The sequence below is a fragment of the Fonsecaea multimorphosa genome, assembly GCF_000836435.1.
Source record: "Fonsecaea multimorphosa CBS 102226 unplaced genomic scaffold supercont1.56, whole genome shotgun sequence".
NCBI lineage: Eukaryota > Fungi > Ascomycota > Eurotiomycetes > Chaetothyriales > Herpotrichiellaceae > Fonsecaea > Fonsecaea multimorphosa.
Genome location: NW_015971690.1, coordinates 19,697 through 34,461, shown reverse-complemented (window position 1 = coordinate 34,461; position 14,765 = coordinate 19,697). Strand labels below are relative to the sequence as shown.

At 53.9% G+C, this 14,765-nt stretch overlaps 4 protein-coding genes across 4 annotated transcripts; 2 read left to right on the top strand and 2 right to left on the bottom strand.

Moving 5' to 3' along the window:
* Positions 1–43: 43 nt before the first annotated feature.
* On the top strand, positions 44–3,386 carry Z520_12383 (uncharacterized protein; the record flags this gene model as incomplete). Its single annotated transcript, XM_016782869.1, has 2 exons — positions 44–502; positions 527–3,386. Coding segments are annotated over 2 exons (3,319 nt in total), but the record flags the coding sequence as incomplete, so codon positions are not given.
* Positions 3,387–3,924: 538 nt separating this feature from the next.
* On the bottom strand, positions 3,925–6,204 carry Z520_12382 (uncharacterized protein; the record flags this gene model as incomplete). The annotated part of the gene is made up of 1 exon (XM_016782868.1): positions 3,925–6,204. One exon carries the CDS (start codon positions 6,202–6,204, stop codon positions 3,925–3,927), a length of 2,280 nt encoding a protein of 759 aa, XP_016626042.1.
* Positions 6,205–6,512: 308 nt separating this feature from the next.
* On the bottom strand, positions 6,513–8,028 carry Z520_12381 (uncharacterized protein; the record flags this gene model as incomplete). Its single annotated transcript, XM_016782867.1, has 2 exons — positions 6,513–7,425; positions 7,475–8,028. 2 exons carry the CDS (start codon positions 8,026–8,028, stop codon positions 6,513–6,515), a joined length of 1,467 nt encoding a protein of 488 aa, XP_016626041.1.
* Positions 8,029–8,614: 586 nt separating this feature from the next.
* Positions 8,615–10,852, top strand: Z520_12380 (uncharacterized protein; the record flags this gene model as incomplete). Its single annotated transcript, XM_016782866.1, has 2 exons — positions 8,615–10,287; positions 10,348–10,852. 2 exons carry the CDS (start codon positions 8,615–8,617, stop codon positions 10,850–10,852), a joined length of 2,178 nt encoding a protein of 725 aa, XP_016626040.1.
* Positions 10,853–14,765: the final 3,913 nt, after the last annotated feature.

Sequence of the window (14,765 nt, the reverse complement as noted above, 5' to 3'; positions counted from 1 at the left end):
CGGACTCGTCTTCGTCAACCTCGGATCCTTCTACGTCTTCAAGCCTGTCCACGACCTCGAGTCCATCTTCTACGACCCTAGACTCATCATCCTCAACCTCGGACCCTTCTACATCTTCGAGCCTCTCATCTACGACATCAGACTCATCTTCTACCACCTCTGACTCGTCGCCAACCTCGGATCCTTCTACGTCTTCGAGCCTATCTTCTACGATATCAGATTCGCCTACAACTTCGAGCTTACCGTCGACTTCGAGTCTATCTTCCACGATTTCGGACCCATCTTCGTCTTCGAACCCCTCTACGACCTCGGATTCTGCGACTTCGAGCCTACCTACGACCTCAGGCCTGTCTTCTGCGACCTTAGACTCGTCTTCGTCTTCGACCTCAGATCCTTCTGCGTCCTCGAGTCTATCTTCGACGACCTCGGATCCGTCTACATCTTCGAGCTTGTCTACGACCTCGAGTCCATCTACGCCTTCGAGCACCGCAACGCCCGACTCGTTCGCAACGCCAACTACTTCCAGTGTGACAAGCACAACATCGTCTTCCAATTGTGTAGCAACATCAGCTTCAGTTGGAGATGTTTTGAACACTCCAGATGGAGATTCCTGGATCAACTTCTTCTCCTCTGGATGCGGATTGTCCTTGGACTGGCAAACGTTGAACTTTAACAATCTTTATGTCTATCAACGCACTGATTACACATTCGACGAGGCATTGTTGAGCTGCGCAGAGGTTGCTGACAATGATGGCTCGGCTGTCTTCGAGTTCGAGACTGACACGCGCAATAATGATCGATGGGTATGCTGGACTCTCAACGGCATCACCAATGACCCGGCTCAATTCCAGCCTTATCCTGGCATAGCTGATGCATACGGTTGGTATTTGCCAAGCAGGCTGGCTTCGGTAACAACCACATCAACATCAACAACGACTTCCGCTTCTACATCCACACTATCAACTTTAACTACGAGTTCCGCCTCCAGTGCTACAACCACCGACCCCTCCCTCGCTCCTTCAACCACATCGTCAGTTCTGACGACGCCATCCGCCTCCGCCGTAACGACTACGTCAACATTTGACAGCACAACAGCTTCTGAGCCAGCATCAATCACCACGACGAGCACACCAACATTTGATAGTACCACAACTTCTGCTCCGGCATCGATCATCACAACAAGTACACCAACAGCTGATGATAGCACAACTTCTACACCCGTTAGCAGCTCCACAACGTCTACACCAGCATCAATTATCACGACGAGCACACCAGCAGTTGATGATACCACAACTTCTACATCAATTGACAGCTCCACGACTTCTGCTCCAGCATCAATCATCACGACAAGTACACCGACAATTGATGATATCACAACTTCTACGCCCATTGGTAGCTCTACAACCTCCACGCCAGCATTAACCATTACGACAAGCACATCAACATCTGACGATATCACAACTTCCGCATCAATTGGCAGCTCCACAAGTTCTACGCCAGCGTCGGACACCACGACTAGCAGCACAACAACTGACGGCACTATAATTTCTACGTCAGCGGCAGTCACCACGACGACTACCACAAGTGACAGTCCGACATCAGCTGGGGCGTTCTATATCGCCGCTGAGACGGGAGCCACACACCGCAGGCTCAAGCGGCAAATAGAATATCTTGCGCTGAACCCACAGACTGGTTTGAGCAGTCTTGTCGACTCCGTAGCCGAAGCAAGCACCTTCACTATTGCTGATGACGATTCGTTGATGGTGGTTCTAAATGATGGCACGCCTGTTTGGGTTGGTCTTACATTCAGCACGCCCACTCAACTCGTGATGGAGACTGAGGCACCAGAGCCTCCTGTCACTGCATCCATTGACAGCAACAGTGTCTTGACAATCTCATCGGTGGTGGCCGAGTGCATCTTGAACGGTGGCCTGGTTGTTTCCACTGATGGGTCGCTTCCCAGCGGCTGCGTCCAAGTCACGTTGAAAGCAGTTTCTGGAGCCGTGGTTGTTCCAGCTGGTTCGAGCACTACCACAAGCACGCCAACATTCTCATCAACAGCGCCATTTGCGCCGGTCGTCACGACTTCTGGTGTGACAACGGCGGTATCCGATAGTCCTTCGAGCACCAGCACAACTTCGTCTACATTTTCGTCAACAGCACCATTCGCGCCAGACTTTACGACGCCTGGCGTGACGTCGACGTCGTCCGATAGTACTTCAAGCACGACCACGACCTCAGCCACCTCGACGACTACGACGCCTGCTTGCACGCCGTCTTCGATCGGAGACGTCACCGCTCTTTACAACACAAGCCAGACATTCCGCAACGTTTACACAGGGTGCGGCGAGTCGTTGGAAGGAGCGACGACCGGTGGTCTACAGTATCTCCCCAAGCAGTTCGCGGTCAATTGGCAAGCGTCGGATAACTGGGAGGGTTACACATTCGACGAAGCGGTAAGCCGATGTGCGCAGTTCGCTGTCGACAATAATGCCACAGCGGTTGAATTCTACGTCGACGTGGATCAGAACTGGCTCTGTGTTGGTGTCAACAATGTGGCTTTCAACGCCACCTCCTTCTATCCCGACTCAAACGTGGTCAACGTGTGGGGCTTGGCCTGGGAAAACCCATGCCAGAACACTCCGCTTGACGATCTCGTCGCATCGGATGGAACTGTCTTCTCTGAATTCTACACCGGCTGCAGCGCGTCGTTCCAGGGATATACACCCGGTGGACTGCAATACCTCGACCGCGTCGTGTCAGTGAACTGGCCAGCGCCTGACTACAGCGGGTGGACCTTTGACGCCGCGGTCCAAAACTGCGCCGACACGACCATTTCGCAAAACGGCACCATGTTCGAGTTCTACATCGGCTCGGACGATTCGTGGTACTGTATCGCAGTGAACGACCTGCCCGCCACGGCCGACAGCTTCTATCCCGACGCGACAATCGGCCAGGTCTGGGGTTTCGCCGTCTCGGGATCCACGGCGGTCTGCGAACCTTCGCAACTCGCAGGGTCAATCCAACTGGCCAACGGGACCACCTTTGATGAATTCTACGATGCGTGCCATGTCTCGCTCGAAGGCGACACCGCCGGCGGAATAGGCTACATGACGCACGTGTTTGGCTTCAACAATCCCCCCGGCGATGATGGAAGTTATGGAGGATGGACCCTGCAGACTTCTTCGCAGAAATGTATCACGGACGCAGCGGCCGCGGGGGCGACGTTGGTCGAATTCTACGAGAGTGCCGACGAGGAACCCACCTGGTACTGCTTCGGCTTCAACGACGTGCCGGCACAGGAGGATTCCTTCTACGGTGACGGCACTGTGGGACGTCTGTGGGCTTTCAAGCTTGACGAGTCGACCCTGCCGGAAGTCGACTAGACGTTTTCAAGTGTCAATTGCGGGTTGGAGAGGACACATGCTTCTCTTTTTTTTTGGATAATTAGTTTTGCTGTAGCAGTCTCTGAGCAAGCACCCGCTCTCCATGCCATTCATGTCAGGATAGATGTTATTTTCATATGTAATAGGTAAATTTTCAAACATGTGCCGACAGAACACAAGCCAATGTCAAACTTCCCAGGTTCCCCAAGAGCGCATAACTACCGTTAATTCATGGAATTCTTGACGCCATAGACACGCTTCATGTATATATATAAACGATATAAACGCCACGATGGGGCTTTGCTTCGTTCTCCAGACAAAGCAATTCTCCCCTGCTCTGGTCATGAGTCGGAATGAGACACTCAAAAGGGCATGAATGCATCATCACCTGTCCACATTATATGCCTAGCTGCTCCTTCACTCGCTCTCTCGGGTACTTAACTTTACTTGTTCGCTTGATCACTGGCTCGCTTGTTCGCAGTGTAGGGGTATTATGATAAACACAGGTCCGACCGAGGGGGTATTTATTTTTGAGTCCTCATCCTATACACCAGCGCTGGGTCTCAGGGAGGCTGACGGCCTCGACCGGGTCTGGGTCTCCGTCAATACCCAGTAGAATTTTGAGGGAGAGCGGGTCTTTGGCGCCCCATCGATCCACGGACACTCTTGCGACGAGACGCGAGAAGAGCACGCCGCCGTCGCCGCCGTCGCCGCCGCCGCTTCCGTCCCGGTAGATGGAGACCAAGACGCCGTAGTACAGGGTCCGGTCCAGGGCGACCGTGGGGCGCTGGGGCAGAACGATCGCCAGGTCTGGAATGGCGCTGAGATTGTCGACAAGGTCGAGAAAAGGCGTGGCGACCGTGTTCTTGCCCATGACGCGGAACGTGTACCATACTGTATCAGAGGCGTCTTGGAATAAGACCCGGTCGCCAGCGACGCGCGAGCAAGTTTTGGACAGAGAGCCCAGCTTGAAGCCTGGGAACTGTACATGCAGGCCAGTTTCGTCGGCCTGCGCCAGCAGAGAGGTGGTCTGCAGCTCGAAGCGACTGCCGCCGCCGCCCCGGTCAGGGTTCTGCTGGTAGGCCGGTAAGAGGCCCGCGCGGCTAAAGACAAAAGTCCGAGGCGCCCAACGGATGCCGTCCGTGTCCATTTTAGCGCCCGAGAAAAACAGCGACACGGCCGGGAAGAATCGCTGCATGAGGATGAACCGCCGCAGGCGATCTTGGTCCGGGGCGGTCAGGATGTCTTGCACCTTGAGCTCCATGATCCCAGCCAAGCAGACGGCCTCGTCTGACTTCCAGCTCGTAGAGCGCCAGTTGACGGCCTGGAGGATGTATGAGGCTCGACCCTCGGTCGTCGAGGATTTGAAAGCGTACAGCTCGCGGAGGTACGCCAATCCTTCATAAGCGATCTGTGCTGCGGCACTCCAGTCAGTCTCGGGAAGCCTGTCGCGAGCAGCGGTATCGCTGCGTGCCACCAGCTCTTTCCCATCCAGGGCGCAGTCTTGGAATTGGAAATGGAGTTGCCTAGCAAACACCGCCTCTTGAAGCGTCCACAGCCGTGACCACCAGACACTGTAGGAGATCCTCATGGCGATTTCTTCCAGAGACGCGCCAGCGGTTGTCGATCTCAGAAGCTCCACATCGACGACGAGCACTTTGGCAGCCTGCTCGTAGATTTTCCCCATGGCGACTATAGCGCGCCTCCTGGTCGCGGTGTTTTCTCGCTGCACGGGGACACAGAGCGTATCTATCCAGAATGGGATGTTGTCACCAGCAAGGCCATGGTTGTAGAGGTTGTTAACGCGGTTCTGCAACCGGGTCAGCTGACAGAGAGGCATCGAGTTTGCATGAAGATTGCCAAACCCGTTGGCCCAGACGTGCGAGATGCAGACATATTCGCTGTCTGTGATCACATCTAGTCCGAAATGCTGCCCGCCGGAAGTGGAATCAGAAAGCCTCAGGAGCGGCGTTCTACCACTGTTGATTAAAGAGCACACTTGGGCCACGTCGACTTCCAGATGTGCGCAGTCGCAGTCGGGGTCGGTGTGCTGACTTTTGTATGTCGCATGATCGACCTGTAGTGCCAGGCATTCCGTGATCAGGCAATCCGAATGATCTCGTGGAACGAGTCGTGGACCGAGCGAGATAGCGAAATACATTCCCAGACACGACTGACCTTGGTGGTGTCTGGCAACATCTCTTCTGCACCACCCTCGCTGGTAGAGCTGATTATCGATGATTTCGCGGGAACCTTGAAAGTAGGTCAGATGAGGCTCAAAGTCACTTTGCGCCAGTATTGCCCGTTTGGCGCAGATCAGTGTCCTGTGAAGGATGTTGATCGAGAGTATGACCGTGTCTGATAGTGGAGTCTTCCACCCGAGATACAGGCTAAGCGCGTCTGTCACTGCTTTGGCTGACCTGTCGGTGGCAGCCGTACGAGCTGATACCTCATGAATGGGCCTCTTTTTGACCGTCTCTTCCCATTGAGATATGAGGGGACCGAGATGTCCTGAATGCACCACTCGGTTTCCTAGATTGGTCGTTCGAACGAAATCGGAGGTCTGGACTGGTATCCCCGTCACACGGTGTATCATGCCAAAATAGAGCCAGGCCTGTAGTAATGAAGCTGCCTGCTCTGCGGTATTGCGCCCTCGATTGGTGAAGTCTCCGTCTAAGAATGAACCAAGATCCCAGCCTGCTCGTACAGGATACTCTGTCCAGCTTTGGTTGTCGTAGATGAAAGGGCAGTCTTGGTCAAACAGATACGGAATCTCAATGTGGGCAAATTCGAATGATGCAGTTGGCAAATGGTCCATCGGTCGCGGGCTGGAGAGCGAAAGTTCGGTTGCAGCACAGAGGGGCAGAGGTCGATCCAGATGGTCAAGCCGCCAAGATCCACCCCTTTTGGCCCCCAAGTGTTGTCGCGGATAGTGCTATGCGGCCTGGTCGCTAGAAAGAACTGCTGATGACGGACTGGAAGATATCGTGGTATGATGGAGTATAGCCGGTATGGTGGTAGGTAAAGGTAGTGGTGTCAGACATTGGTATTTATAGGATAGGCTTGCTCTTTCACGCTTTGCTTCCTCAACTGCGCCAAATGTGAAGCAGCAGGTGTCGGTCTCGATCACGTGCTTGTCTCATACTTCGTCTTTGACCTTAACAACTCACCATGCCGCCAAAACATCCAAGGCATCGGCGCCATTATCAAGGTACAAAAGGCCAGGATTGAAGTCGCCCATCCCACGCCGAGTGCCTTGTAGAACTTGAGAGCAAAGAGAGGAAATGCAGCTGATAGACCATATCTCGACAGCATGGCAGCACCAGAAGCTGACGCACCGTAAAGCGGCCCGTAGGCATCGACCATGAACAAGTTCATAGACGCATACACCATGACAGTAGCGGTGAATGCCAAACCCTGGAATATGATCGGCACGATCCAATGGACTTCAGCGTGTGCTGTCCATGCAAATATCAACAGGCAGCCAGGAATGAAGAAGGATGCAATCATGCTTGGATAAAGGCGATGTTCCGGGGAAAATCGCTCGTCACCCCCCGAGTTTTCAGCGCGAAACTGTTTCAGGCGCGGTTGGTAGATGTACGCGTCGACCAAAACTAGCGGACACGGTGCAAGAGCAGTACCTGCTATAAGGCCGAGAAATGACAAGGACTGGCCTGTGAGCGAAAAGTCGTAGTAGCGCTGGAACACCCAAGGTGAGGCGACGACGAAGGCGTACATCAAGCCGAAGATGAAACCATTATATAGACATACAATGGTGACGATCGGCTCGGTAACCAGCATGTGGATGGGGCGGAGAAACAGGGTTGTCAAGAAGTACCTGATTGAGGCAAGAATCGACCGGCGGTGTTGAGGTGGACCTTGAATATTGAGCCTCTTCGCTCGCCGTTGAAGAATGGTCTTTTTGTAGGTTTCTCTGGTGAATATAGTCGGGATGTAAAACGCGACGATGAAGAAGAGAGTGACCCATTGTGTCCAGCGCCAGCCTTTGGTCTCGACAACGAAACCACCAAGAAGAGGCCTATGCAGAGGTTAGTCACAATACGTACACCAAACAGCTATGGGCATACCCAATGACCGCCCCACAGAACGGTATAGAATAGTAGAATGCCAACGAGACGGCTCTATACCGTCCAGCAGTATAGTCGACGATGGTGGCGGAGGCATTACTGATAGCCGGTGAGGCAGACACCCCGGCAAAGAATCTACAAACAATCAATGATGCAGGCCCTTGTGAAAAGCCCGCTCCTAGAGTGAAGAGAGCGAATATAGGGGTGGTGGTCAAGAAGACCGCTTTGCGACCGAACGTCTCGCTCAAAGGAGCTCCGATGGTAGGTCCGAAAGCCAGACCGAAAGTGTAGATGGATAGTGGAAGGATGGCGACCTCGTCCGACACGCCAAATTGCCTCGAGACCACCTCGTGGGCTGGACTGTAGAGCGAAGCTGCCAGAGTGCTCACAAAGGCGAGAAGAGTGACTGCCAGCGTCGAGGATATTCGGCGGAGCAGAGAGAAATTTCGAGGGTTGTCCGGGTCATTAGGCCCATCCCAGTCTGTTGCCGTGCGAGTGCGAGTGCGCTGTAGGACGCCTCTGTCGTCAACTCCAAGCTGTTCCTGCTTCGCCATACTTCCATCAGATTTTGGCGAAAAACTTGCTGCTCCATATTATGAACGATTGACGAAAAGAAGTGAACGATCTCCAAAAGAAAAGGATATCGGAGAATACCCCGAGCTCTCCTTCTTGCAGCGATCCTTGATAACCTTTCCCCGCAGATCAGGCGGATAAATCGGCTTCACACCTATCTATGACGATCAACCGGATACACTCCGACAAGCATCTGGCCAGCTAAGTGTGAAAATAGCATGAAGAGGACATGAGCCGGCTGAAGCTGCGCCCAGAAGCGAATAGACATTGGTGAATCATTGAACAGTTCATGATGTGAAGTGTACAGGATGAGAGAGGCTCTGCCTCGTACTCGGTAGACAAATCACTTGAAGGTGAAAAAGGCTCGCTCCCGGCAGTTCTTCGGGGCTTTGCACGCGGTCAAAAATCAATTAAACGCGTCGAGAGCGCGTCGACGCGTCCAACTGCAATTCTGCCACTGACATTGCCCCCTCTCTCCCTCCCCCCTGTGCTCTGTGAGAATCAAAGCGCTTCGTCTTTTCGGACCTCATCAACACCCATAATAGTATCGACAGAGATCCCTCCAACATGGCCCTCGACTCCCGCTCTGCCTACTCACTCTCCGTCCTCCCTGCACACAATGACCAACAGGGCGAACCGCGCAGCGAACTGCAACAAAAGCTCAGGGATTTCATCCTCGCATTCCAACTCGACGGCGTCTACATCTACCGGGACCAGCTGCGACAAAACGCCCTGGTAAAGCAGTATTACTGCGACGTCGACCTTGCCCACCTGATCTCCTACAATGAAGAGCTTGCACACCGGCTCACGAGGGAGCCCGCGGATGTGATACCGCTGTTCGAAGCGGCCTTGAAACAATGTACACAGCGGATCGTGTTCCCGCACGACCGCGACGTCCAGCTCCCACAACATCAGCTCCTGCTGCACTCGAGCGTCGCGCACATCTCGATCCGCGATCTGACGGCCGCGAACGTCTCGCACCTCGTCCGCATCCCGGGCATCATCATTGGCGCATCCACGCTATCCTCAAAGGCCACGCTTGTGACGATCCAATGCCGCGGCTGCGAACACACGCAGCAGCTCCATGTCGAGGGTGGCTTCTCAGGCATCACTCTCCCGCGCCAGTGCGCCCGGACAAAGGTTCCCGGCCAGGAGTCGGGAGACCCGTGTCCCTTGGACCCCTATTTTGTGGTCCACGAATCCTCACAATTTATCGACCAGCAGATCATAAAGTTACAGGAAGCGCCGGATCAAGTGCCCGTGGGAGAATTGCCACGCCATATCGCCGTCTCCGCGGACCGGTACCTGACGAATCGAGTCGTGCCGGGGTCGAGATGTACAGTGATGGGCGTGTTTTCAATCTATCAACAGAATAAAGGGACAAAGAAGGATAGTGCGGTTGCATTGAGACAGCCGTACTTGCGAGCAGTGGGCATTCAAACTGACGTGGACCACTCCGCCACAGGAGCCTCATTTTCAGACGAGGAAGTGCAAGAGTTCGAGGAAATGTCGAGACTACCCGATCTCTACGAGCGATTCGCGCGCTGTATTGCTCCTTCGATCTATGGGAACATGGACATCAAGAAAGCCATAGCATGTCTGTTGATGGGCGGCTCGAAAAAGATTCTCCCCGACGGCATGAAACTGAGAGGCGACATCAATGTCCTCCTTCTGGGCGACCCAGGTACGGCCAAGTCTCAACTTCTGAAATTTGTCGAAAAGGTGTCACCCATAGCCATTTACACTTCTGGAAAGGGCTCGTCGGCAGCTGGTCTGACCGCCTCGGTCCAACGAGACACACAAACCCGAGAATTTTACCTGGAAGGGGGAGCCATGGTCCTTGCGGATGGTGGCGTGGTCTGTATCGACGAGTTTGACAAGATGCGTGACGAAGATCGGGTGGCAATCCACGAGGCAATGGAACAGCAAACAATCTCCATCGCGAAGGCGGGCATCACCACCATCCTCAACGCCCGGACATCCGTCCTTGCGGCTGCAAATCCCATCTTTGGGCGCTACGACGACCTCAAATCTCCAGGAGAGAACATTGACTTCCAAACCACCATTTTGTCTCGTTTCGACATGATCTTCATCGTGAGAGATGACCACGATAGAACCCGCGATGAAAATATTGCAAAGCACGTCATGGGCATCCACATGGGCAACCAGGGCGTCGAAGAGCAGGCCGAAGTCGAAATTCCCGTGGAGAAGATGAAGCGTTACATCAGCTTCTGCAAGTCGTAAGTGGCACTTGTTGGTCTGTGTGTACAGATGAATAACCTACTGACAACCATTTTCAGCCGTTGTGCCCCTAGATTGTCGCCGGGCGCGGCAGAAAAGCTCTCGTCGCATTTCGTGTCGATACGGGCTCGTGTAGCTCAAGCTGAGGCCAACAGCAATGTCCGATCTTCCATTCCTATCACAGTCCGTCAACTTGAGGCCATCATCCGCATCACAGAATCACTCGCGAAGCTCACATTATCAGCCGTGGCAGAGGAACACCACGTCGACGAGGCTATCCGTCTCTTCCTCGCCAGCACCATGGACGCAGTGTCTCAGGGAGAAGGCGCCGGTGGAATGAGCGGCAATAGGGAGTTGATGGAGGAAGTGAGCAAGGTGGAAGAAGAGCTTCGACGGCGGCTGCCGATCGGTTGGAGCACGAGTCTCGCGACCCTGAAGCGGGAATTCGTTCAAGGGCGAGGATACAGTGAAGCTGCGTTGGCCCGCGCGCTGCATGTTCTGCAAAGAAGAGAGACGGTACGGCTGAGAAATGGTGGAAGTCAGGTATATCGAAGTGGAGTCTGATTGAGACAACCTGGAGTCAGGGTTTACGAAGTGTCACGAGTACGTCCTAGTGCAGCCACCGTTTATGGCTTTGTTGTAAAGACCTGCTGTCCTATTTGCGGGAACGATTGAACTTTGAGATATAACGTAATGGATACTGACCCGTTTGCACACCGAGTCATGCATGTAGTCGCTTTCCAAGCGCATGATGGCGCCGGACTAGTTGAGGCGTCAGCCGAAGAAGAAGCATCGTGCATCAGAAAATTTCCAATTCGAGTATTTTTCACGTCTCTGCTGGGTGTCTGCCATTCGGGAATGGATCGATCGTGTCCCAGCTCGGTTACACGCAAGCCGATCGGCCTGACGACTTTAGATCCTCCTGTTCACAGGCCCGACCCCCCATACCGACAACGTCAGATCGGTGGGGTGACACGGCAACAAAGGCCAAGGGAGGAAGGAGGGCCGTTTCCACGACGAAAGTGCTGAGCAGAGATAGCCACCAGCCTCAGGAGATCGGATCTATGGTCGTAGAAAGTTAGCCTCATGAATCGAGGGCAGTGGGCCGGGCGCTGTCATGGGGCCGTCACAAAGTTGGTGTGCAAGCTCCTCCGTACAATTGTATCTGGTAACGCGATCAATATGGATTGCCATATCTGAGAGATGTCGTGTGGCGGCTTGGTGGCTAGAGAAGCTGTGCCTTGCTTCTTCGTCCCATAGAGCGCCCAGGGACAGAGCATGCAGTCCAGGGAATATGGTGCCTCTGAGACGTACCCTTGCTCCTCGTCGATTGGAGGGGGTTAGCATGTTGTCAAGCAGCCCCGCCGTACGCGAACACAATAATTCTTAAAAGTCAGATGGAAGTGCATGACCCAAACGCGCAGCAAGCCTGTGCGTCCCAAGATCCAGATGTGCGGCACCAGGGTGAGACACCAACACACTTTAGCGTTGGCGAGTGATCCTGTCAGGGCAATTAGCCGGAGAGGGTATGAAGTCTGCAGGGCTTTGCTCTTGGACACGGCATTCCGTCGGCATGACAAGTCACAAACAGTCTGCCGGTAGTAAATGCTATGGCAGGGGCAGGATTTGTGGCGCACATAATGACATTTCGGATCGTTGACCCTGCCAGTTGACAGTCATGATGAAAGCCACCTCGAGTTTGGACTTTAACAACAGGCTCTCAAGGCGACAGAAGCTAGGGATGCGGATTCTTTCGTACCGGAATAGTGCATAGGAGGAAGTTTGTCTCTATTCGCAGAGAGCGCTGCGAGCGGATTTTAGACCAGCCATGTATGCACGGTTAGAGGGGAGTGATGTCGATGGTGCATATTCCGACGGTTTGAACGGCGAGAACGGGTGCGAGTCTGCAGGGGATAGCTCTAACAGGGAGGGTCTCACAGCTGCAAGGGATGGTCGAAGATTTGAAATACCAGCAACTTCGTTGGAGTCAGTTGCTCGATGCTCAAGGAGTCAAGAGAAGCGAATGGACGTGCGGATTCCGATCTCCGTATTCCCAGGTCCAAGGGTCTGGCGCTCAAGGCTGCGACTCCTGCCTGATGTGTCCTCTTACAAACGAGGTTGACGATCGGCCCATGCAACAGCCTGATAGCGCAGTCGATCCATCATGCAGAACTGCAAACATCGGGGGAAAGGAGGGCCATCTAAAAACACAGAATCCCAAGAATTGACGTAAGTGAGCGCATCGACAATCGACTAGGGCCACCTGAGATGGGAGTGCTGTACGTAGTGCAGCTGATGGAGCGCAGTGAACAGAGGACGAGCAGGGTGTTTGGAGATGGTCGTGGGTGGAGGTGCAGGTGGTTTACCGGCTGCTTGCCAAGCAAAGGTGCAAACCAGGGCTAGTAGCATAACAAGGTGCCAAGGGTGGCCATCGGAGGCCCATGGCACCTTTATGGTGGGTGGGGGTCCGGGTTTGTTAAGGGGGGGGCCCCGGGAGCGTCAATTAGCAGGCAAACTCTAAGTCCGGAAACCCTAAGCAAGCCCTAAGCAAGCCCTAAGCAAGCCCTAAGCAAGCCCAAGCAAGCCCAAGCAAGCCCTAAGTCGTGGTACGCGTAGCGTGACCACTCCCGGCATGGGCCCACCCAAGGCCCATACTTCGCTAGGGGACTTCGCTAGCCAAAACTGCTGCATTGCGACCTGCACGGGACTGGTGCTGTTCATGTCTGCGACGCCCGATTCGTAAAGTGGTTGAAGCGGTTAGAAATGTTTTTCTCGGATTCACCTCAACTGTCTCGTAAAGCGCACACCAAAGTCCCTTCCGTTGATACCATCCTCTCTTGTCTCTCCTTGTCTCGTACTGATCAGGGCCCTCTTTTTGTCTTTTGGCTAAGTTTACCGACCTCAAATAGGAAGACGATGCATCAACTGCCTAGGTAGGTACAGGATGGCCCTGATACACACGACGGACCCATTTCCTCTCCTCAACTAGCTTTTCGTATTGGGGGTTGCCTCAATTCCGTGGGGTTTGCGCGGTCCCGCTGTAGGATTGCTTCCCTTGTCTCCTCCCACGCCTTCTGCCGTCTGAGCTGCGATGTGGTTTAGCGGGATGCTGAGTTGCGTGTATGGCTTCAAGTTCGCAAAGAATGATCACTGGCACTCGGGAAATACTATGTCGTTGCTGATTGCAAACATGCGGTACACCCCTCGTCAAGTACACCGCTCTGCATTGTCCTTTGGTTCTTGATTCGCTCTTCCATCCTATCTCCATCGCCTCTCAGCCCATGTTCTCTCGCCGGACAACCCTGATTGCCTTCATGATGCCACCATTGGAGCTGGCAGCACAATGATAGACGGCTGCATGGCAGGTTACACCAGATCTCTGCTCCCTCGGGCGCATTCTGTGTAGCAGACCAACCCGTCAAGATCCCTGTATCCGGGCCGATCAGGTCCCAGAACCCCAGGCCTGGCTGCAAGTCAATGGGAATCGGCTTCGGAGGCCAATCATGGAAAAACCGCATTGACTTCCGAAACAACCAGGGACCAGCCATATCCTATAGTCCGTCTTCGAATCATGCTCGCAAAGCATTGCCGGAATGTGATGGTGTGTGAATACATGTCTAGGGCAGATGCATAACCCTTGCTGGACGAGGCCACGACTAATATCCCATGGCGGGAAGGGATTCTCTTGTAACGGTCCCTTTTCCACTCACAAACTACCCAGATCAGCAACCGCTCTGTCATTGCTGCTCCGAGGCTTCAGCACAGAGCTGTTATTGCGTTGGCGATATTGACATCATGCTTCGCGGCCTCAACACAGTTTCAATCTGACGATTAGCCGAATTGCAGCTTCAGCCCATCACAATCTATCAATAGCCGAAAATCTCCAGCAGATCGAGGACCAGGAGAAAATGTGGCGCTCGCCCTTGTCTCCTGTCTTGTTCATCACCCTCCCTCTCTCGCGTCCCATTCGCTCCCTCTTTTTGAACCTAGCCTGGCCCAACCCCGGTGGTCACTGGAACAACGAGAAATATCTGCTGGTTGAGCGTCTTCTCAATCCTCCGGTGTTGATGTTCCATTTCGAGTAGCCTCCGGTTTGCCCATGCCCCTCCCCCCTTGACGGAGCGATATCCCTGTTGGCAAGTGAAGATTGATAGGTCGCATTCGAATCGCCGGGCATAGTCATCCGAACGCGGCTCCGTGTTCTGGCCCTCAGTCTTGTGCCCTCCATTCCGCCCTCGAATGCACTGGGACAGACAGCAATAGCTGAACATGCTGGACCTATTTCTCCATCGGGCTTCTGGTGGATTGCCAATGGCGGTCGTATCAAGAACCCGATTGCGTCTATCTCTCTTTTGAAGCACACCACAAGCAGTACCATCCTCCAGGCGCCGAAGCATTCCATGTACATGCATGGTGCCTGGAGCCTTATTTCGGAGCATACAAAAGGTCACCAATGTCTCGAGAGAAGTTTTCACCT